At 39.4% G+C, this 21,257-nt stretch overlaps 2 protein-coding genes across 4 annotated transcripts in view; one reads left to right on the forward strand and one right to left on the reverse strand.

Annotated features, from left to right (window-relative positions):
- Nucleotides 1-10,749, forward strand: part of nbeab (neurobeachin b) — a 215,970-nt gene extending 205,221 nt beyond the window's left edge. The window contains exons 50-57 of one of the 2 annotated variants that reach the window (XM_086262085.1): nucleotides 825-1,017; nucleotides 1,777-1,848; nucleotides 2,004-2,159; nucleotides 3,189-3,359; nucleotides 5,834-5,935; nucleotides 6,174-6,370; nucleotides 6,674-6,825; nucleotides 8,234-10,749. In XM_086262085.1, coding sequence (XP_086118211.1) covers nucleotides 825-1,017; nucleotides 1,777-1,848; nucleotides 2,004-2,159; nucleotides 3,189-3,359; nucleotides 5,834-5,935; nucleotides 6,174-6,370; nucleotides 6,674-6,825; nucleotides 8,234-8,324 — 1,134 coding nt within the window. In that variant the 3' untranslated portion in view covers nucleotides 8,325-10,749. The remainder of the gene's footprint in view (nucleotides 1-824; nucleotides 1,018-1,776; nucleotides 1,849-2,003; nucleotides 2,160-3,188; nucleotides 3,360-5,833; nucleotides 5,936-6,173; nucleotides 6,371-6,673; nucleotides 6,826-8,233) is intronic. The other variant, XM_086262086.1, reaches the window with a different exon arrangement.
- The window catches only part of dclk1b (doublecortin-like kinase 1b), a 21,091-nt gene continuing 9,623 nt past the window's right edge, over nucleotides 9,790-21,257 (reverse strand). Inside the window, exons 4-17 of one of the 2 annotated variants that reach the window (XM_086262074.1) lie at nucleotides 19,648-19,747; nucleotides 18,254-18,370; nucleotides 18,075-18,169; nucleotides 17,203-17,290; nucleotides 16,767-16,936; nucleotides 16,325-16,444; nucleotides 15,932-16,078; nucleotides 15,260-15,393; nucleotides 14,423-14,500; nucleotides 14,199-14,295; nucleotides 14,012-14,092; nucleotides 13,801-13,914; nucleotides 13,025-13,095; nucleotides 12,275-12,475 (exon numbers count right to left, since the gene is read on the reverse strand). In XM_086262074.1, coding sequence (XP_086118200.1) covers nucleotides 12,418-12,475; nucleotides 13,025-13,095; nucleotides 13,801-13,914; nucleotides 14,012-14,092; nucleotides 14,199-14,295; nucleotides 14,423-14,500; nucleotides 15,260-15,393; nucleotides 15,932-16,078; nucleotides 16,325-16,444; nucleotides 16,767-16,936; nucleotides 17,203-17,290; nucleotides 18,075-18,169; nucleotides 18,254-18,370; nucleotides 19,648-19,747 — 1,470 coding nt within the window. In that variant the 3' untranslated portion in view covers nucleotides 12,275-12,417. Of the gene's footprint in view, nucleotides 12,476-13,024; nucleotides 13,096-13,800; nucleotides 13,915-14,011; nucleotides 14,093-14,198; nucleotides 14,296-14,422; nucleotides 14,501-15,259; nucleotides 15,394-15,931; nucleotides 16,079-16,324; nucleotides 16,445-16,766; nucleotides 16,937-17,202; nucleotides 17,291-18,074; nucleotides 18,170-18,253; nucleotides 18,371-19,647; nucleotides 19,748-21,257 lie in introns of both variants that reach the window. The other variant, XM_086262073.1, reaches the window with a different exon arrangement.

Consider the following 21,257-nt stretch of genomic DNA (forward strand, 5'->3'; position numbering starts at 1 on the left):
GTAGGTCACAGACCCTCAGTATAGCAAACAATCTTTTAGTTCCAGTGGTCTGCACTGTTCTGGAGCTGGTACTGCCTACTAGGAGTGTGGTTAAAATGGAATAGTGCTCTCTACTGGCCTAGTAGTGCCTTTCTTTATATTGGAAGCACCTCTTCCCTGTCCAATCCATGTAACAACCAGCCTTGTCCTCATTATGCTCACATGGCTCTCTGTTTCTCTCTCCCTACAAGAAACTTAAGACCTTTTAGGTCCGTTTTCTACTTTGGCAAATGTTGAGAATATTTTCATCACTTCTCTCCAGTTCTTTAAATGGCTTCCTGTATCAAGGATGAGACCTAAAACTGTTTCAGATCTTACAGTATTGCTAGTATCACTATGTCTGCCATTGCTTTTACTTCTGCTACACATGCAGAAGTCAGCATAGTAGGAAAAGGTAGGAAAAGCACATTGCAAACGTTTTTAAAAAGCCAGTTGCTTTTAGTGCTTTCCTTATGGGCCATTTTCTGATGTATGTACATGTATGCACCATCTCATACGTGCAGTCAATACCATCCCAGTTTCCCATGTCTACCTGTGTCTTAGTCCCTGCTTCCCATAGGGGACAGTGCATGAAACTCTCCTTTGTGTCTAAACCTAGTTTTTCCTCCAACCTCCATACTAATTGCCTCTTGCATTCTTTTTCTTTCATCTTTTCATATCTCTTCTTTTTCATTTTTTCCATCGCCTCCCATCCTGCTCCTCTTCCTCCTTCTCCTCCTCCTCTCCCAACATTGTACTACTCCATCCTTTTCCACACTTTGTCTTTTCTCTCTTCTACTCAATAGTGTTTCCTTCCACAGAGTCCCCTAATGTTCAAGGACCAGATGCAGCAGGATGTCATTATGGTGTTGAAGTTTCCCTCCAATTCACCCGTAACCCACGTGGCTGCCAACACTCTGCCCCATCTTACAATACCTGCTGTGGTCACTGTCACCTGCAGCCGCCTATTTGCAGTCAACCGATGGCACAACACCGTCGGTGAGTGGAGCTCAGCTCACATGCACAAAAGTGTGCCACACCACATGCCATACCTACCACAGCAGTGGCCCTGTAAAATCACTTCATCACCATCGCACACACACACACACCAAAAAAACTACCAACTGCTCATAATAGAGCTGCAGCCAGCTGGCTATGGGAGAGGCTAGCACCTCCCAGGTAAGCTGACCGTGAATGTTTCCACATGTTACTTCTCAGACATGTGTGAACAACATTACCCACGGAGCCAAACCCTGAGAATCGGCCTCACCTCAGGGTCAGAGGGCCAAAGCAATGGTTACTAGAAAATTAGGCCACAACTGCACCACATTCTCCTCACACATCCCCATCTGTCACTGTAGAAACACACAGACCTCCGGACCAAAGAGCCTGCTCTATGTGGCGGCTCTGGCTGCACCCACACTAATGAACACAGCTGCAGCACCCTTGCCATCCTGTTGGAGAGGAGGGAAATGTGGTTTGGCTTTTCAGAATAATTACGATAACAAGACCTCCATATTTTCAGGCATGTAGCTGCTTCAAAACTGGCTCCAGATATGTTCACATGGATGAAATATCTCCATTCAATTTGACACTCTGGGGGGGAAAAAAAGCAGAGTAAGACAGATGGACCTCCAATGCTTCCATCTCCTGGAAGATATCATGAATTAACTTGGCTCTAAAAGTGGAACAGGTGTGCGCGTGTGTGCAGATATGTCCATTGGTCAGAAATAGGCTCACATATCTGTCTGGATTCAGGTCTCCGAGGAGCACCCGGCTACTCCCTGGAACAGGCACATCACTTACCCATAGAGATGGATTCTCTGGTTGGTGAGTGAGCTTGAATGGAAAAAAAACAGCATTAAACAAAGCTATCTAATGGAGTTTTAGATCTGTATAAAATGGCACAGTCCTTAATTTATAGCTTTGCTTGGGAAATTGCTTGGGACATGTGTTATTTCTTTCTTTCCTTTTTTTTCCCACAGCCAACAATACTGGAAGCAACAAGCGTCAGATCACAGACCTAGTGGACCAAAGCATCCAAATCACCACACACTGTTTTGTCGTGACAGCTGACAACCGCTACATCCTGGTGTGTGGCTTCTGGGACAAGAGCTTCCGTGTGTACTCCTCTGAGACAGGTAGGTTAGAGTGTAAACTCTATTTCCTACAGAGGTGTGCACTGATGTGTGGAGGACAGTGCTATGACGGTAATGATACAGTATTGTTGCTCCTCTCTCCTGACAAGCCTTGTAGAAAATGGGTGAAAATAATAAATAATAATGGACTGAAATAAGAAAAAAAAAGTTATTTTAAATTTTTTTTCTCCTTATTCTTATGTTTCAGTCGGCTTAGGTAACATTAATTTGTGTTGGTATGTGTGTATATATAAAAAGGATTAGCATTGCACCTTACAATGCAAGCACAGACTGTATGTAAAAGATAGGTCTGAAAAGTGAAGCTAGAGCAGAATTGCATTAAACTTGATTTTGTTCCTTTGGTTGTGAAAATAACTATTAAAGGCTCTGCAAAAGTTCTCCCTCTTCTCTCTTCACTTATGACCTTATTAAACACTTTCCTATTAAATTATGGCCCAGTCGCTAATTTAATTTATTACTGCATGTTTATCATATTGTAACTTGTTATCCTATTTTGAGTAAAATCATGGTATGTACTGGAGAGTAGCTACCTTGTGACTGACAGGTTGCTACTGGATATGCATGCCATTTGTCTCAGATCCATCATTTGCCTCCCAAATCCAGTTTAAAAATGAAAAACAAGATAGCGATGTCTGAAATGCTATGGCTTCAAAATCGTGAGTCAAACAAAACAAACAAATCAGTGGTGTCATGGTGGCCACTTCCATATTTTATATATGCTATATAATTACAGGAGTTTGACACACTCTCTTTCTCTTTAGAAACACTGGGTAGCTTAAATAATCCATTTAAAAATGCTAAGGACGTTATCTTTTAAACGGGGTCATAAGCAAAAGTTTTATTTTGAAAAGCTGGTTAACCACTAGATTAACTTTTACAAGTATTTATTCACTAATTAATAAATTAACTCTCTTTACTGAAGTGACAGCATTCACAGTACCAGTTGTAGCAGTCTTTACATTTCTGGACTTTGTCAACACCGAACTCATGTACAGCGTGTATCCACTTTAGGTAAGCTGACCCAGATAGTTTTTGGCCACTGGGACGTGGTGACATGTCTGGCCCGATCAGAGTCCTACATTGGAGGAGACTGCTACATCGTCTCTGGGTCCCGTGATGCTACGTTGCTACTATGGTACTGGAGTGGGCGGCACCATATTATCGGCGACAACCCCAATAACAGTGAGTAACCGTATCCAAGTGCCACGCACTCGCATGCATAACAAAAGAGGAGAAGAACTGCCCTCTGGACATGTTTATAGTTAATTATGCCATTTCTTGGTTGTGAAATGAAAGTCTGTAAAGGTAAACAAGTCTAGTATTTTTGTTTGTTTGTTGGTTGTTGTTTTTTTTTTATTTTAATAAACTGGTGAAAAATATTTCTATTCTATAATTAGATTCTACAATCAAATCCAGAGGAGTGACGGGGGACGATCATTTATCTGCACCGAAGCTGTGATACATTAGTGTGATTCATTACATTGAGATGTGCTGCTTTCAAGTAGAGGACTCCAGATGTCTTGGCATTCATAATAGTAGACCCCAGTGTGTGATTTCTGCTGCTCAGTTCATTTAGTTTCTCATTCGCACTGATTGTCTTGTGTTTCAGACAATTAATCACAAAAGGAACTGTTACAGTACCATGCAGCAAGCAGAACCATATATGGTGTGGAATGGGGAAAAAACTGAAAATAAAGGGGGGGAAAAAACTGTTTTTATTTTATTTTTGGATAACAATGCCGTGTGTGTGCCCTAAAAGATCTCGTGTTTCCAGTCGTCTCAGATTCTAGGAGCTCTGAATTAGTCGTGAGTGTCCTTTAATTAACTTCACTGAAGCTCCGACAGTTAATTAAGAATTTCAGCTTGGATGCCTCCAATTAGCAAGGGGCAATAGCACTTGTGTTACTGCAGCAGGAAAACAGTATTCCCCTGATATTCACACTACTTGTGCTTACAATGCACCTTTAATGGACAGGAGATAAAAGGAAGCTATGTAGCTGAAGCACAGGGAGCGGAAAACAATTAGGATGCAGCTGAGAACTTTTAAACTTTATTCTTATATAAATCTTTGAGCCACTAATGATCATATTCAAATACAGATGAAAGGCATTAGTCTTGACAAATTAACTACTACCATCTTTTCATACCTTTACAATTAAAGGCCCCAAATTAATGCCGTAAAGCAAAACAGCAGTCCTTTGTATCCTTATTGACTGTCTCAATGAGCGATCTTTTCCAAGAATATCATTCTAGTGATTTCATGCCTATTATATTTTCTGTAATGCTAGTAAAAGGTTCTGTGAATATGTAGCAGCAGCTTGCCGGATCATTACTCTATCATCTCGCAGATGTGGCGTTCGCGAGGAAATTGATTTCACCCATGCCTCAAAAGCCTGCATGCAACTTCTATGTCTAATAATTAAAATAACTTCCAGCTCAATCATGGCCATGCTCCTCAGACTCAGCCCATCACGCTGGTTGCAAGGAGATATTTGCACCAAGTAATTGTTGTGGCTGAATCTAGCTTGTCCCAAGGGTTCAGGCAGGGTGGGGGGGGTTAGTTGGTACAGGGTGATTGAATCTTTTGTCGGGTAGGTGAGCTCCTTTTTCCCCCAGAGGCTTTTGCTGACATTTGTCCTATTCAGCCCCCCTCAGCAGCAGGTACTGGGACTGACAGCACTGCTCAGGTCCCGGTCTCTAAGGGACCGTGTTGCATCGATCACAGTCCGGCTCACTGACTGGACTGCTGCCGCGGCTATAGAAGCAATATGCCGAGGTGGTGGTGGTGAGGTCGAAAGTGTGTCAACATCATCTATCAGGATGGTGCTGTCATCCAGTGAATAGGGAAAGTTTGACGGAATTGGCTGAACTTTTAGTTACATGTGGACACCAACAGTCTCATACTTATTCAGTGTTAGTTTGACATAAGTTTGGCATGAGCAGCTGGGGAAAAGGTGATGACTACAGTAAAGGCCCAAACAGAAGACTTGTTAGCTATCACAAACGTGTAAATATAAATTCTATATAAAAATATCCTTTAAGCAAAAGAAATACAGAATATTAAGCTTTGTTTTTTAAAGCAACTAGAGATTCTCAGTTGTGTTTTGTCATTTACTTTAAGTAGAATTTAATGATTAATTAAAGAGATTTAACATTCTACGCATGATATAATTTAATTAAAAGTTCATTCCCTTCTTCAGCACTATTTAGGGAAAGGTTTAGTGGTGGGTTGTTTTTTTTTTTGGTGATCAGAGCAATTCAGAAAGACTCCCGCTTTCATCGTTCTGACACTATTCGAGGTCGGCTCCAGGTGCCACGAAACACCCCTCACTAACCTCTCCCCCGGCCATCATCAATCATGTGACACACAGGATCAAATCAAGTGCCTCCCCTGCCATCCCTGGGCATCCCTTCATTTACATAACAATTCACATGGACCTCCCTGCAAGCAGATGTATGTCACAATCACAGCGATTGTGTTTATATGATTTCATTGTCTTATAAATGTGCTCGGTGACAGCGCAAAAATACTATGTACTGGCCGGTAAATTACCTGCAGCATGCTATTCACAGGATTTTTGCAGTCACACATCAGATTTAAAAACAATTAGCCAAGTCATTTGTTTTGTGACATTGTGTGCCTTTTTGTCCTTTAGGTGACTACCCAGCACCCCGAGCAGTTCTCACGGGTCACGACCAGGAGGTTGTGTGTGTATCAGTTTGTGCAGAGCTGGGCCTCGTCATCAGTGGAGCTAAAGGTCAGTGCGCTTCTTTGTTCTTCCGTGTCACATTGACTGGACAAAAAAAGGTGACATCAGGTACACCAATAAACTGGAACAACGGTGCTCGTGCATTAGATGACCATTTGATTAGTGACCACCTCCAAACCAATGTTTATCCAGATGACAGATATGCAGTCGCTTCACAGAAATTGACTATTTTTATAGATTCTTTACATAAGCACAGGTTGATCACATGTGCGTTCTGGTTTGGTAGAGGGTCCGTGTCTGGTCCATACCATCACAGGGGACCTTTTGCGGGCTTTGGAGGGACCAGAACACTATCTGTGCCCACGGCTCATCTCGGTTTCCAGCGAGGGCCACTGTATCATCTACTATGAGAGGGGACGCTTCTGCAACTTCAGCATTAATGGAAAACTGCTGGCACAAATGGAAGTCAATGATTCCACCAGGGTATGCCAACTTAAAAAAAACATCAGTATACTCCAGGAAATATGCATTTTTTTTCATCTGCAGTTTTAAAATGTTTGGAGATATTTAAATCTCAAGTACATAACATTTTATTCAAATACTGAGTCATTTTTTTATGCATACTGAGCAAGTTAACCTTTGATTGGATGATAGTAATGTTGTACAGTATGTTGCATCATGTCATGTATTTTCAGTATGCTATATATTTCTCATTCTGGAGCAAGAAAGGTGAGTAAATGTTGGGTTGGAAGTTTCACGTGTAACTGGCCTCTATCCCTCCTGTAGGCAATTCTCCTGAGCAGCGATGGCCACAACCTGGTGACAGGTGGAGACAACGGTGTGGTGGAGGTGTGGCAGGCTTGTGACTTCAAACAGCTCTATATCTATCCAGGCTGTGATGCAGGCATCCGAGCCATGGACCTATCACACGATCAAAGGTCAGCGCAAGCAGTTGTATGCTGGTGATGGTATATTAGGCCCATGAGATTAAGAGCTTAATGAGGTAAACCAAAGTATATTTATAATCATTTAATGGGGCGGTTGTGGCACAGGAGGTAAAGCAGGTAGCTTGTTGGAAGGTCAGTGGTTTAATTCTTTGCTCCAGCCGGTTGAGAAGGATAAACTCTACATTTCTAACAGTTCATCCACATGCCATAGAGACAAAAATTACAGGGGTGCAAATGCATATATTTCGGACACTGGCCAGCACACATACATGAAGGCAGAAATCTAAAGGCAGGTCAGCCCCTTGTTTGTCCTGAAAGTTATTTCTCCACAAGATTTGTCAGGAGTCATATAATGAGTGTCTGGACTGACAGACGGCAGTGTCCGCTTTGGGGCTAAAAGCCTGACGTCATCATGTGACCCTGGCAGTCAAGAGAGGTTAGAGAGCCTGAACATTCAAGCTTCACTTCACAGCCACAGGCCAAATATCCCTTAGTATTTACAGGCCTATCCAAAAACAGAGACCTCGGGCCAAATGCATAAAACTTGATTACAAGTGTGCGTAATCAACAAGGCATAAATGTGCAACATTTTCATCAGATCACTATTTTTTTTAAGTTCATGTCTCACTTTTCATTTCACCAAATCAGGCTCAATTTGCTTTGAAAAACACACATGCACATATGCCCTTCAACTTTGTGAGCACATATATATCCAAACATTAGTTCTTAAATCTGCACCATCAAAGGTGCTTAAATAACCCTTTAAGACAAGCAGTGGCTAGTTGGAGGAAACTGAATTATTTTAATTTATTTTTTTACATTAAACAAGTATTAAACCACCACTTAAATCACTTAAATATTTGAAGAACCCCTCGATTCAGCTGCAGTGTCTTTTCTCAATAAGTTGACATTAGGTAATCTAAGTGAGCTGGGCTCCTTGACTCCCTTTACAGAAGGACATTCTGCTAAAACTCTGTTCATTGTGCTGGAGCATTTTAGCCCTCGGGGTGTAGCAATATAAGACGACCCTGTGAAATCAGCTGCTTTTCCTACATACCAGCCAGATGTGGACACTGGGGGCATAGGGCACTTACAGAAAGACAGTGGGACTCAGTGGTCCACTTGAGTTGTCAGAGGAACTCAGTAATTTACTGTCACAGCCCCTCATGACCTCCTGCACCGGTTTCATTCACTCACTGTGGGGATTTTAACAAATCATTCAGATTCATGGCAGTACGCTTAAACAGTGAACATATTTTAACGCATGTTGGTTTCTCGCTCTCATTCACACACCTTTAGAATAGCATTAAGTTATAGAAAGAATATTTACATTTTCCAGTAGTTTTCTAACATTGGAATATTATATCTGGTATTTATTCCTTGTTTTTTTGCCTTTTAGGACTTTGATCACCGGCATGGCCTCTGGCAGCATTGTGGCATTTAACATAGATTTCAACCGCTGGCACTACGAGCATCAGAACAGGTACTGACGAGAGGTGGATACGTGCAGCAGGAGGCTAGTGTGGAGAATTAAGAGGGAAACCTATCAACCAGTGACCGAGTTGTGCTGCAGAGAATCCAAGATGCTGGGGGCATCAGCACGATAAAGGACTGTGTGTTCTTGCATGTGTTCATCTGGCCTCTGAGGTGAACACATGTCTGCTGCTAAACAATCTGGAGTCAGTTTGTTGGTTTTCTCCTGAGCTCCAGCTGAAGTATTTACCCAAATGAGTCGAGCAGGTCTGCTGTTCTGGATAAGAGGAGACTGAAATCAACTCTAACAAAATTACACAGTTAAGTTATTAAAACATACTTAATGTTCCTGTTTCAACTGTGAAAATGCGAAACAAAATGAGGAACATTTATACAACATTTGTATGGCAGATACTTGGAACATTTTTCTAAGAAAAAAAAATGCTCAACCTGTAAAAAGGACAGTCTAAAGTGTTTCTTCCTTATAAAGACTTGCAACGATCTAAATGCTGTTAGACTACCCACCATGTTCCATTAAGCCATGTATAAATGTTGCAAAGGTTTTCATTGCTCTTCAGATATTAGTTGGTTAGTTCCACGTATACGACCCTTCTTTGCTTATCGTTAACAGTGGTCAAGTGTATGTGTATGTGAAAAGACAATGTTTACTGTTAATTTGTTGTGTTTGAATGTCTATAATGGAAATTCAGTGTGTCCTTTGTGAAAAGCGTTTATGACCATGTCATAAATATGGATATTTCCAAATTTATTTTAAATCGGGGACTATATTGTTTATTAATGGAAAATATGAAAAGATTGTATACCGATTCCAGTTTGTCATGTGGAACATGCATTTATTTTTAGACATTGTTTCTTCCAAAAAACATCGAATGATTAAAATATCAGATTTGTTGGATTGTCTAATGATTGTCAACGTGTTTATGGTAAAGCTGAAAGTGCCATTTTTAAAGACATTCTACAGTTTCTGGCACTGCAAACATTTATACTGTTCTTTATGTATATCAGATTTTTTTTAAGTTATTCTTCTTTTGCAATTTTCTGTCCTCCATAACTCCATGCTCTGAAAGCAATATTATGACATGTTCAACAAATAGGTCAATGAGAGGTATTCAGCAGTGTAACAAAATGATATATTAATGAAGACGACAGCAGTATAAATATGAGTATGGTCTATTTTTGGTGATATGAAAGCTATTGAGTCTTGATTTAAATGAAGCAAGGAGAAGTTGATTTCCATGAGCTGTCAATTTAAATGAACAAAAATATGCAAACTGATGGAGTTAGCGGTTAATTTTTTTTTAAACAGGTGCTACAAGACATAAACCTACCTACCCAAAGCTGAATATTTTGCATGTTATAAAATCCTGAAGGCACTGGTTTTTCTTTCCTGTGAAAATCGTGTCATTATTGTGAATAAAAATGTCATATCATTAACAATATATCCGAATGAAGCAGTTAATTTTTATTGCAATCAGTACACAGTAAAAGGATTCTGCAAATGTTCCAGGAGGATGTGTCTGGAGCTGAAATAATTAGGTCAAAACTGGCAACTGTATGCTGAATTTCTTTTATTGTTTTTATTAAAATTGATTGCATACACTGTAGTCACCTCAAGAGTAATTCTTGAGATTTTACTCATGTGATTACTCTATAATAAGGTGTTATAGCAGTAGTGCAGTACATGTTATAAGTAGCTGGAGATGGAATTTATGTGGTGTTTGGTCATACTGCCATCTGGTGTTTCAAAAAGTCACTGCCTCACAAATTAAATCCATTTTATTCTCAGGTTTGGTTTCTGTGCAGAGTACATTGTTAGAAGTTTGCTTTTTAACCACAGCAATATTTTTTCCCTTTTTATTTTTGTTCTCATTCAGATTGTTGTACAGCATCCTTACATTTATGGAATATGGGTAAACAACACTATTCTTTTATACCCCATCTCCCCCAAAATAACAGCACTCCCCGTTTTGTCACACCGTATGTAAACATTACATACGCTTTTGGTGAAGATTCAGCACATTCCCCAAAACTCACACTTTGCTTTTCTTGTGCTTTTTGGGTTTGATCCCTTCAATCGAAAAACAAAAGCCCTTTTTACAACAAAGTCAGTTTAACAGCAGTAACTTCACACGACTAAGTATATACAAATCTTAGCTGTGTATGACTACAGTCTGCCTTTACCAAAGTTCATTCATCTATGCAACACGTATAATGGTAAAAGGAATGGTTTTATATCTGACAAGCACATGTTAAACAGTAGAAGACCAGAACAACTGATTTGGGATGCATATCAGCACACATGCAGATTACAGTTTATGAAAAAGGAAAGAGGACAGTCATAATAATGAATATTTTGTCCCCTGTGAACCAATGCTTGGAGCAATTAGACAAAGCACAGAAAGTCTAGTGACCTAAAATTGCTCAGTCATATTTGATGTGATCACTGAAAGAAACATTCAACAAATTAAATGATGTAATGGAGAGAAATATTAAAATTGCAGATTTTACTGGAAGCACTGTTGTATTACTATTATTTAACTTGGTTCTTATTTCAGTGTGTGAAAATCAACCATGTTGCACCAGTTACCCTCATGTGATAGGGAAGAGTTTGACATTCCAATAATCCCAGCAGCACATTCTCAAATATGCAAGCATTACAAAGGACACACAGCATTTGATAGGTATACTGCCCAAGAGCACAGTATACCCAATTGCACTTAAATCTATATGTGTCAAGGCAAGGCCTTAAAATATGCACCTATTACCAACTACAGCATTGACATTCATATGCACCACAAGTGAACTGCAATCACTCTCACAGATGTGTAACAGAACTATTTAAGTAATCACCCTCGAGCACACAGGTAAGCTAAACCATCAGTTAAATATCAGTGGCCCATCTTCTCTTTGAGGAACTACTATGTGGCAAGACAAGAATTGTCGTCATTCTGTTAGGTCCAGGAAATACTTATTTGGCAGCATGTCTGAAGTCCTTTCAAATAATGTGTCAATGGTTTATGCACCACAAAGTCAAGTGCTACAGCACGCTAACTGTTTGCCTTACAGTACAACAGAAGGTTGGCCGATACTGTTAATATTAACAAGCTGAAATCAGATATGTACCGATCATTTACTGAATGTAATTTAATATTTAAAGGCTAAGGTTTCGGTTTCAAAAAGCTTTACTTCCTGTAGGATACAATATTAACCAGCAGAGGGCTCCAAAGTACTACAATGAACCAGTCCTTGCCGCTTGATAAGGCCTAAACAGCTTGTTGGCTTTTTGGAGGGGAAGGGGAAACAACATGCATCTCGTGATTTTCTGTAATTTATAGAATTATCACAGAAGCCTACACAAAATAAAAGCTTTAAAAAAAAAATCAGCATTCAATGTTAGTGGATGTCTTTGTTGGAAAATTCTTAAGAGAGTTGTTCAGGCTCAACAATGCAGATTTGCAGCTTACATTTAGGGGAAATAGAAAAATACTGAAACCTGACTACTGATGTTTGTTTTCATAGCTCTGAAGTCCAAGAGCCAGCTAAAGTCTGTGCAGAGGAGAGCCCAACCTCTGGAAGTTAGCCAATTAGGACAGAGTGAGCTCATCCTTGAAGAGACGTTAGCAAATACAGCCTGTTACAAATCGAGGTTTTAATGGGTGAACTGAGAGCCTGCATTATTAGAATATTTTGAACTTTAAATGATACAAAGATGTGCCATTTGAACTTGGGCATAAAAATATAAACCTCCAGATCCAGACTAGACTTCTCTCTTAAATGCATTCAAGAATTGAAATAAAGGTAACATGACATTTTGGGGGTCGGGGGGTAAAACAGGTAAGGGTAATTATTCAGTCTGTGAAAGCTCAAGTCAACAGACTAGACCCATCAAACCCTCTGCCTCTTTTTTCACAGAGGAATGGATGGCACTGTCACTCCAGGAAGGCTTTTAGAATGGAGAAGTGGGTGAACGGACAGTGTCAGCCGAACTTGGAGAATAGTCTTCGGACTCTGAAGTGACCTCAGCAGGGGAAAGGCCACGGTTTGCGCTGTGGGAGGGGCTGGCACGGATACCATGAGGGAGGTGGGCCTTTACATCCTGGTGGCGTCTTCGTCGGAAAACTTGCTTCTCTTTATCAAGTGGCGTGGTCTGAGAGAGGGTGACACAGCAGCAATTGTTAGCGTATCTAGAGAGCCAGATTAATGAGGATTGGCATCCACTCACTGAGGCATGAGGTACATTTTAGATGAGCCAGTGTCATCATGCACTTGTATGTGAAAAGCTGCATTTCCCTTGCAAGTTTTTCCTCTATGTGAAAAAAAATGACTTCATCTTCTCTAAGGCAAGAAGAGGCAATAAGATCCACCACTTTATGTTGCCAACACTTCTAGAAAGAAAAAAAATGTTTTTATCTTGGAAAATAAAAATGAAGTAGCACAGTTTATAAAAACAAAAAAAAACAAAACTCTCAAACAACCTTTTTAAATGCAAAATAAGTCGATGGCAAGGAAAACTGTGCAGCTACCTGCTACAGCCCAAATGAGATGATGTAAGGTGATAAAGTGAAGGATATGATGAGGCATGAAAAGGGATCCACTGATGGGCAATATGTCAAACCCTTGGGAGATGGGAAATGGAGACTGCCAGCACTTTGCCATGAAAGCACTCACTTTATTTAAGCACTATGCTGTGTCATACCTTATCCAGTACAAAGGATGCTGGTAGCGGTCCAAAGACCCTGACTTCTTGATGGTTAAGTCCTGGTCCAGCTGAGCAGAGAGAGATGAGCGCAACTCAGAGGATCACTATGAACTCAAAGCATCACTTACCGGATTAGGAACACATCTCTACACTCCTGTTATTATTATTATTGATAAGATACTCGCAGATAGAAGTCATGTCACTAAACTGAAAATGGTTTCAAAATAAAAGACTGTATACAGGAAATGTAGAGCAATGCAGATCCTCCTTAATAACAATGCTCACTTCGAAAACAAGTTATTTATCTTTCAAATCCAGCTTGTATTTGCAAATATTTCAAATTAAAATATCATCTCCTAAAACCTCGTAATGGTCAACTATGTTACTTCTAAGCTTTTCTAACAAGAGTGCTGACAGTCCAGCTAAAAGTAGGATGAGAGGGCAGAGCAAACAAAGGAAAATCTAGCAGTAAGATGCAGATGGATGAAGTGATGACTGACAGAAAAAAGCAGGGAGGTTGCAGATTTAAAAACATCAGAGGACAATCGTTTACCTGTTTTACAAAAGCAGCAATTTTAGTTCCAACTTAAAATGACATCCAAGGCATAAAAATAAAAAGCTTCTGCATGTGTGAGTTGTATGAGGCACATTATGGCTCAAAGCTGAAAAGTCCTTCATTGCCAAAGCATGCTAATAAGCAGAAAGCCCAAATGTAATCTACCGTTGCACACCGACATGCAGTGTCAGTGTGGAGAGTGCAGAGCAGTGCTTACTGTGATCACGGACACTCCAGCTGTAGTGCTGTTGACCTTCACTCTGGTGTTAAAGTGCTTCCTGATCTTCCCAGCCACTGGCAGCTGGTGTTCTTTCTTTGACACACCATCATCCTGATAAATATAAAGAGCCATACTTCAGCAACTCTACTTTTCTCAACGTCACTGGTATCGATGCAGATTCTGGTGAAAGGACTGACGACACACTTACATTGACCCACGAGTGATCAAGGACTTGTACAGCTGTATATCTTTTATCCTCTGCTACCTGCAGCATCCCAGTGATCAGAGCCTAAACAGAGATTTGTTAGCCACAAAAATTCATAATAACATACTGAGGGTGTCTGGGGTGTTTCACATGGCTCGTGATCACAGCAGGACCACTTTCAGATACAAACCTTGGCTGAGTCTGACACATTGTCCCAGTGTGGTGCAGGAAATTCAAGCTGGCCCCTCAAAATCTGTTCAAAAAGCGCCTCCTGATCTTCACCACTCCTGTATACAGTTAAATTATAAAGCTAAGTTGCTCTATAGGCACTATTAGTCTACATGCGACACCTTAAAAATGTATGGAAATAATGTGTAACGCTTAAAGTAAACCTCCAAATACAGGAGCACATACCCACGGAAGGGAGGGAATCCACACAGCAGTATGTAAGTGATGACACCTGCTGCCCAAATGTCAACCTTTAGTCCATATCTATAATATGAATATGAACACAACACATAAAGGACACTTGACGCAGAAAAACAACACTCTTGCATCTTGATGCATGCTCAATCATCCAGGTAAGTAAATCTCCAAAAGTTGATTCTGTTCATCTGGACGTAGCGTTTTCAGTGGGAGAAACGTTTCATCACTCATCCAAGTGACTTCTTCAGTCTCAGCAGACTGCAGGTTTCCCCAATCTTATAAACAGTACATTTGCATAACTAGCACCACTGAAGGAACAATGGGCTGGGAGACCAGTTCCTTCATCATAATTATGCAAATTCTCATGACCATTGATCAACAACCACTGATCAAAGACCACTGATCAATGGCCATGAGTACCATTCACAGAGAGTTGGGGAATGGCTGCAATCACAGCATTGTAAGATGGTGAAAGATGTACCCTTAGGCCCCCTCCTCGATTCAGAGATGGTCTTTCCCTTTTCACATAAATGGCTTCCTTGACTCCGCGCTCAAACCAGCGTCCCTCCCTGTCCAGGATGTTTACATCCTCATCATTGAAATCAAGGAGGGGGTCTAAGGGTACATCTTTTGCCATCTTACAATGCTGCAATTGCAGCCATTCCCCAACTCCCTATGAATGGTACTAACTGAATGGTACTCACTGAAAACGCTACGTCCAGATGAACAGAATCAACTTTTGGAGAACACTCTTGCATTTTTTTTTTATGGTCTTGATAATGGTGCTGCAGATGACTGGACTGGATAATGTAATTACTGATTTACCCCATTTCAGCAACAATCTCTGGTGCTACATAGGTGGGTGTGCCACACACAGTATAAAGGGGCCCGTTGACAACAGTAGCCAAGCCAAAGTCTCCTAACTTCAGAGATTTACTCCCATCATTGTGCTCATATACCTGGACAAGATACAGAAAAGGGACAGTGGGATATACTGGATGAAAAGGTCACCAATAGTCAATCTGATTAGTAAAACTTTGATTTCATTATTGAGCCATTTTTCTTTTTTTATTAGTGCAGTAATTTCAGGCAAAATTAACTACAAAAAAATTCCATTGACTGCAAACACGGATGGTCTGCACAGAAAACTGACTTTTGGTTTGATCGTGAAATGAATCTTATTCAACAAGCAGTAATACTAAAAAAGTGAATGTGTAGTTTTAAGACCAACAATAATTTTTGGTCTAGAGAAGAAATTTGAGTATATTTGATCATCGTTAAATTACCAAAGAACTGTGTAATTTAATTAACTTATTTACCTATGCACCATTTATTATTGGTAGTTTTAAATCCAAGCTCTTATGTATATATATATATATGTACAGATTCTGAGGAAAAAACAATGACACGGAAACGGGGCTAATAGGGAAAGTGGATATTTTACAATGCAAAGCGATTCCCCACCCATACAGATGCTCTGTGCAGAGTCGTACTTACCAACAGATTTTCTGGTTTTATGTCCCTGTGGACAATATTGAGACTGTGCAGGTACATGATAGCACTTGCCAGGTTGAACAGCATAGAACTGGCATCGCGCTCAGTGTATTTGTTAGAAGATGTAATGGCATCAAAGAGATCACCCCCCTGGAGAAAGAGTGTTTGAAATGTGAAAGAGGCCCAGTTGCTAAATTTATAACAGTCTGACGCAGATAAATGGTTGATAAAATTTTCTTTTTAACTGAAGTAAATTAATTCAACTATAAACCAGTCTATGACAGCAAAAAGAATGCATTACATATTAAATGTTTTTGATAACTTATTTGAATTTTATCTTGTGACATCGAAGGTTTCAATTTCTTCGTTTAAAAAATAAAAATAAAAAATCAGTACCTTAACTAACTCCATTACAAGATAGAGCTCGTTTTGTGTGTCCATTTCCTCAATCAAAAGAACTATGTTGGGATGTTTCACACGCCGAAGGATTGATACTTCACTCTGTATCATGTGCTCCTGGGTGACAAAGAAAACAATCTGTACACTGTAGCCAGAATCCTTTACACACAATATATGAGATTTGTTTTGTAATTTTAGAGAAGTAATAGAAAACAGTTTTCAAAAGAGAACTCTAAACTAGGATCATTTGATGCTGTGATTTAAACAAAAAAGAAAACAAAACCAACCAGAACCAAATATTTTTGCTTCCAGCATTATAGCAACCCCTGCTCACCAATGACTTAAAAAAATGACTCAGCAACAGTTGAACTTCAACTTTATGAACATTGGAAATTTGATGGTGTAAAAGCTGAATTCAGCAGGTGCAGAGCAGGCTCACCTTTCCCCTGCACTTATCTTTGCTGATGATCTTGAGCGCATACTCCCTTCCAGTGGATCTCTCCACACACTCTCGGACCACAGCAAAGTTTCCATCCCCTAAAGTCCTTCCCACTTTGTACCTCTCTGCTATGGAGGCAGGGATTGAAGAGTACTCATCCATTGGCTCAGCTGTGAAAAAAATAAAATGAAATAAAATACACTCTATAATAGGTAAAGCATTATATAGTAGTTTAAATGTTGTTTGCAAACTGTTTTTTGTTTGTTTGTTTAAAATTAGTTTATGTCTTGTGTCGTCTTGATGCATGCTCAATCATCCAGGTAAGTAAATCTCCAAAAGTTGATTCTGTTCATCTGGACGTAGCGTTTTGTGGGAGAAACGTTTCTCCAGATGAACAGAATCAACTTTTGGAGATTTGTCTTGTGTCCTTTCTGACCTTCGCTGCTCGGCCCATCGCCTTCATCCATTGAGCTGCATACTTTGGTAGACGCCAAGGAGAGTGAAGAACCACTGTGTTGAGATCCCTGAAAAAGAAGAGACAGCTATGGAGTGAGAATAAAAAGAAACAAATTTCAGAAGGGGAGCAAAGCTTATAAAAATGTGATTACAGCCAGATTACACAAAGCTTGTTTGTTCCACTCTGCTAGCCTTGAGCATGTAGATAGCAATGAACCAAGCATGGTGAAACCTTACAGAAATCATTGTACCAGCACAAAGACTACCAAGTGATTCTACACAGACAGAAAATGACATGCAAAAACTTCACGACAGTAACAATAGCTACCTGAGCCAGAATTATGAATAAGTGACACCAGTATCACTGATACCTGGATTTTAAATGAGAAATGAGAGACTGTGCACTCTCCTGATCCATGATCAGATATGTCAGAATCGCTGCTGCTTCAGTGAAGATTATGTTTCATTCACAAATTGCTGAAAAGTTGCTAGTTAGCCAGCAGCATTGATTACATGGGCTTTTAATTCACTAGCGTGTTTGTTTAATCTCTTAATTGCTTCATTGTGACAAGGGTTCCCTGAGTTCATGTCAGAGTTTTCTCCACAGGGTTTAAGCTCACTTAAGCATTTTGGATTTTTTCCCCATTTCACTGATAAATCTTTATGATTCAAACGCTGACTCACACATTTTTTGGAACTACAAGGATGGTGATAAACTTCTGTTCCATGTCAGTGCAAAACCTGTTGAAGCACTTAAAGTTCTGTCTAATTAAATGAAAAACTTCTTAAAATTCTTCAATCTTGGCACAACACAAATCATTACTTCATTATTTCATTTTTGTTTTTTTTTACCTGTCGTCTTCTGAGGCTAGCTGGACTGGTTGGAGAGGGGCTTGGAGACTTTCCAGAACGAGGTGTGGACAGCTGACTGCCTGCAGTGCCATTAGCTTTTAGGATAAGATAAAGATTAAATACTGTAGCATAAACCAAGTTCACAAGACGTGAACGACAGATCACATGCACACTCTTACCTGAACCGGCAGATGAGGGAGACTTGCTCCTGCGGGGCATTCCACCACTTCTTGGGGAAGAGCGACCATGTACTGAGGGCAGCCGCCCATATGATGCAGACTTTGTTACCCTGCATTCTGAAAAGAAATAAAACAAGCAAAATAAAAGGTGTGGACTGTTCCAGCATCATTATGGCAGAGTAATAAATGATCAGCTTTATGTGTGGCATACTGACCTTTTGTCTTTCTTTCGGCTTCTCTGGCATTATTAAATGCTAAATGGACTGGTTCTTATATTGTGTTTTTCTACTGAGTACGCAAAGTACTTTACACAATGTGTTGCGTTCACCTATTCACACAATCACTTTTTCTATGCTTAAGTGCTTTCTATCTACCACTGACACTCTGGATGCATCAGAGAGCATCTTGGGGTTACGATCTGAGCTACAACTGTTCTCTTTTTCTTTTTTTCTTTTTTTGGGCCTATCAGTATAAACCAAGTAATGACATCAACTGCCTACCAACAAGCACGCACTGTAACTAATGTAGATCTCATTTATATCATTATCATACAATTTGAAACAAAGAAAGATTTTATGACCAAATGAACAGAGATTATTGGTCTGTGGCTGGATGAGTACAAGACACCATACACCACTTTGATTCGGGTGCATGAGGGTTGGAGGATGGGTGCTAATTTATCTGATGAGCTGGTGAACCTTTTTGTGCTGAGGATAGGACGATACTCTCAAACCAACTGCAAGTCTTTGGAAGATACTTTCTGTAAACAGTGGTACAGAAAGACATCCACAGCATGTGCCAAAATCTTTATGCGGGACAAAGATTCACTACATCAGTCCAGTAAGCACAGGTTTTGGAGCAGTGTACAGCATACTACCATCCAGAAAATATATATACATTTTTTTCTTCCCCCAAAAAAAGCTTTGCCTATTTTAGCAAGCCAATTCTTCGTGGTTTGTAGGGAAGAGTCCATGCTGCAGACTGTCCTGCTTGAAGTCTAGATATGTTACATGTTAAAATATTTTACGCATAATTAAGCATAATTAAATGAAAAATATCAGGCAGGAGACTTCAAACTGTGAAGCAGCTGAAGTTTTATCTGAACAAGAAAAATGTGAAATCCTCCTTCAGAGCTAGAGAAAGAGGTGATGCAATAGAGTGGTGGGCATGCTCATGATCCACATTTATTTAGTTTCTTTCTTTCTTTCATTCAAAGCACATTTCACAAAAATATAGTTTTTTTCCTCATTTGAAAATCATTTAATCATCATCATCATATTTAGTATTACTATTAAATATAGGGTTCACATGTTTTTTAAATGACTGCACAGCAACTTAAGGTGAACAACATATAAAACACGGGAAATTGGTGCAAGCCTCATAACTACACTTACCACTTTCATCCAAGTTGAAGTCGTCTTGATAGCGGAACTTTTCGGGACCACAAGCAATGAATATATCATCTTCCCCAAAAAAGTCCTGAAGGGAGGTGACCTGAGAAAAATAATGTCTGTCAGCTTTAGTTCAATAAGTCTGAAATGCATTCACTCTCAACTGATACTATACATAATCTGGAAATAAGATGATGTGTTAACATCTTGAAATATTGTATACATACTATAACAGACAAAGCATTTTTTTCAGACAAAGACATGCAAATCAAGTAAAAATGAGTATATTACTGTTTCTTCTGCTTGTTTTTTTTTTCCAAACTGAGGCAAATGAGATTCAATGCGTCAGTGTACGATATCATAGCAACATGACACATCAATGCTAAGTGAAGGATTCAACATATTGAACAAAAATGTCATAAAAATTCAGGTTGCACAGTGGTTGGCACTACAGTCTCACAGCAAAAGGTATGTAGGTCTGAACCCTGGCAACATGCAGTTAGCATGCAGTTAGCATGTATTGAGCTTTAATTTCAAGAATTTCAAGATTTCCTGGTAAAAAGGTCTCTTCAATAAATAATTCACATTTCAATATGTGTCACATTTGTGCAAAGAATATAGCAGTTTGTTTACAGCAAATGGTGTATAATGGCTTTTAAACTTTAATAGGATTTATAACATTTGGATAATCATGTTAAATGGAGTATATAAAACATGTGCTAGTAAAGAAAGAACTTTATTGATCACAATGCTGGATTTAAGGATGCCAGGCTTGAATAAATGCTTATTGTGATCTAAGCACAAATAAAAAAAATTAATGGTACAGCATGTATAGCATATAAATAAAAGAATTAACCTCTTTCTACTCTTGTGACAGCCCAGCTGCACTTTAATGTCTTCAGGGTAACCATTAAGAAAAGAAAAGCTCCTTTTAAACCTGTTAGATTTTATTCAGTGGAGACCACGACAATGGTGTCTGTCTTCCATTAAATCGTCATCTCTAGTGGGCGATTAAGTTAATTGCCCTCTGTTACTGCAGATTATATTTTGTAAAATCACGTTAGAAAATGTTTAACAGTAGCTATTTATTCAGAGATCCAATCGCAACAACACACAGTGGTCAGGCTGTTTCTGAAAAAGCAGCATTTCCACAATGTACTTTACTTAGTTTAAACTTTGGATAAAATAACATAGTAACCAAGTAACCATCACTGTAAAAACAACAGAAGTGTAAATTATAATCATTTCTGCTTTTCTATAAACAAGAACTGTATGGCTAGGTGGGTGCTGGTGTTTGCATTTATAGAAAAGTCTATCTTAATGGTTATATAGCAGTCTCATGAATAAATAAAGACAGACACAGATGACTCTTCGGCTAATAAGAGTGTGCAAGAGAAAGTAGAGCTTCAGTTTTAATTTCCTCTCCATAAGGTTCAGCCTTTAATCCTTATTGTTTAACTGACCTATAGTATTATAGATATCAGTTAGAATACAAAGGCATGCTTTCCACAACATCACATATATTGTTAAGAACTGCATGTTTGCCACTGTGATCACCTCTAGGATTCTCCTGCTATCCCTCTCCAATGTGCCTATTGGACTGGGGTTAGCTG

This window comes from Aulonocara sp. 'chitande type north' Nkhata Bay, linkage group LG14, assembly GCF_057382095.1.
Source record: "Aulonocara sp. 'chitande type north' Nkhata Bay isolate Kocher_YH1m ecotype deep benthic linkage group LG14, A_spYH_male_GT1.1, whole genome shotgun sequence".
Classification (NCBI taxonomy): Eukaryota; Metazoa; Chordata; class Actinopteri; order Cichliformes; family Cichlidae; genus Aulonocara; species Aulonocara sp. 'chitande type north' Nkhata Bay.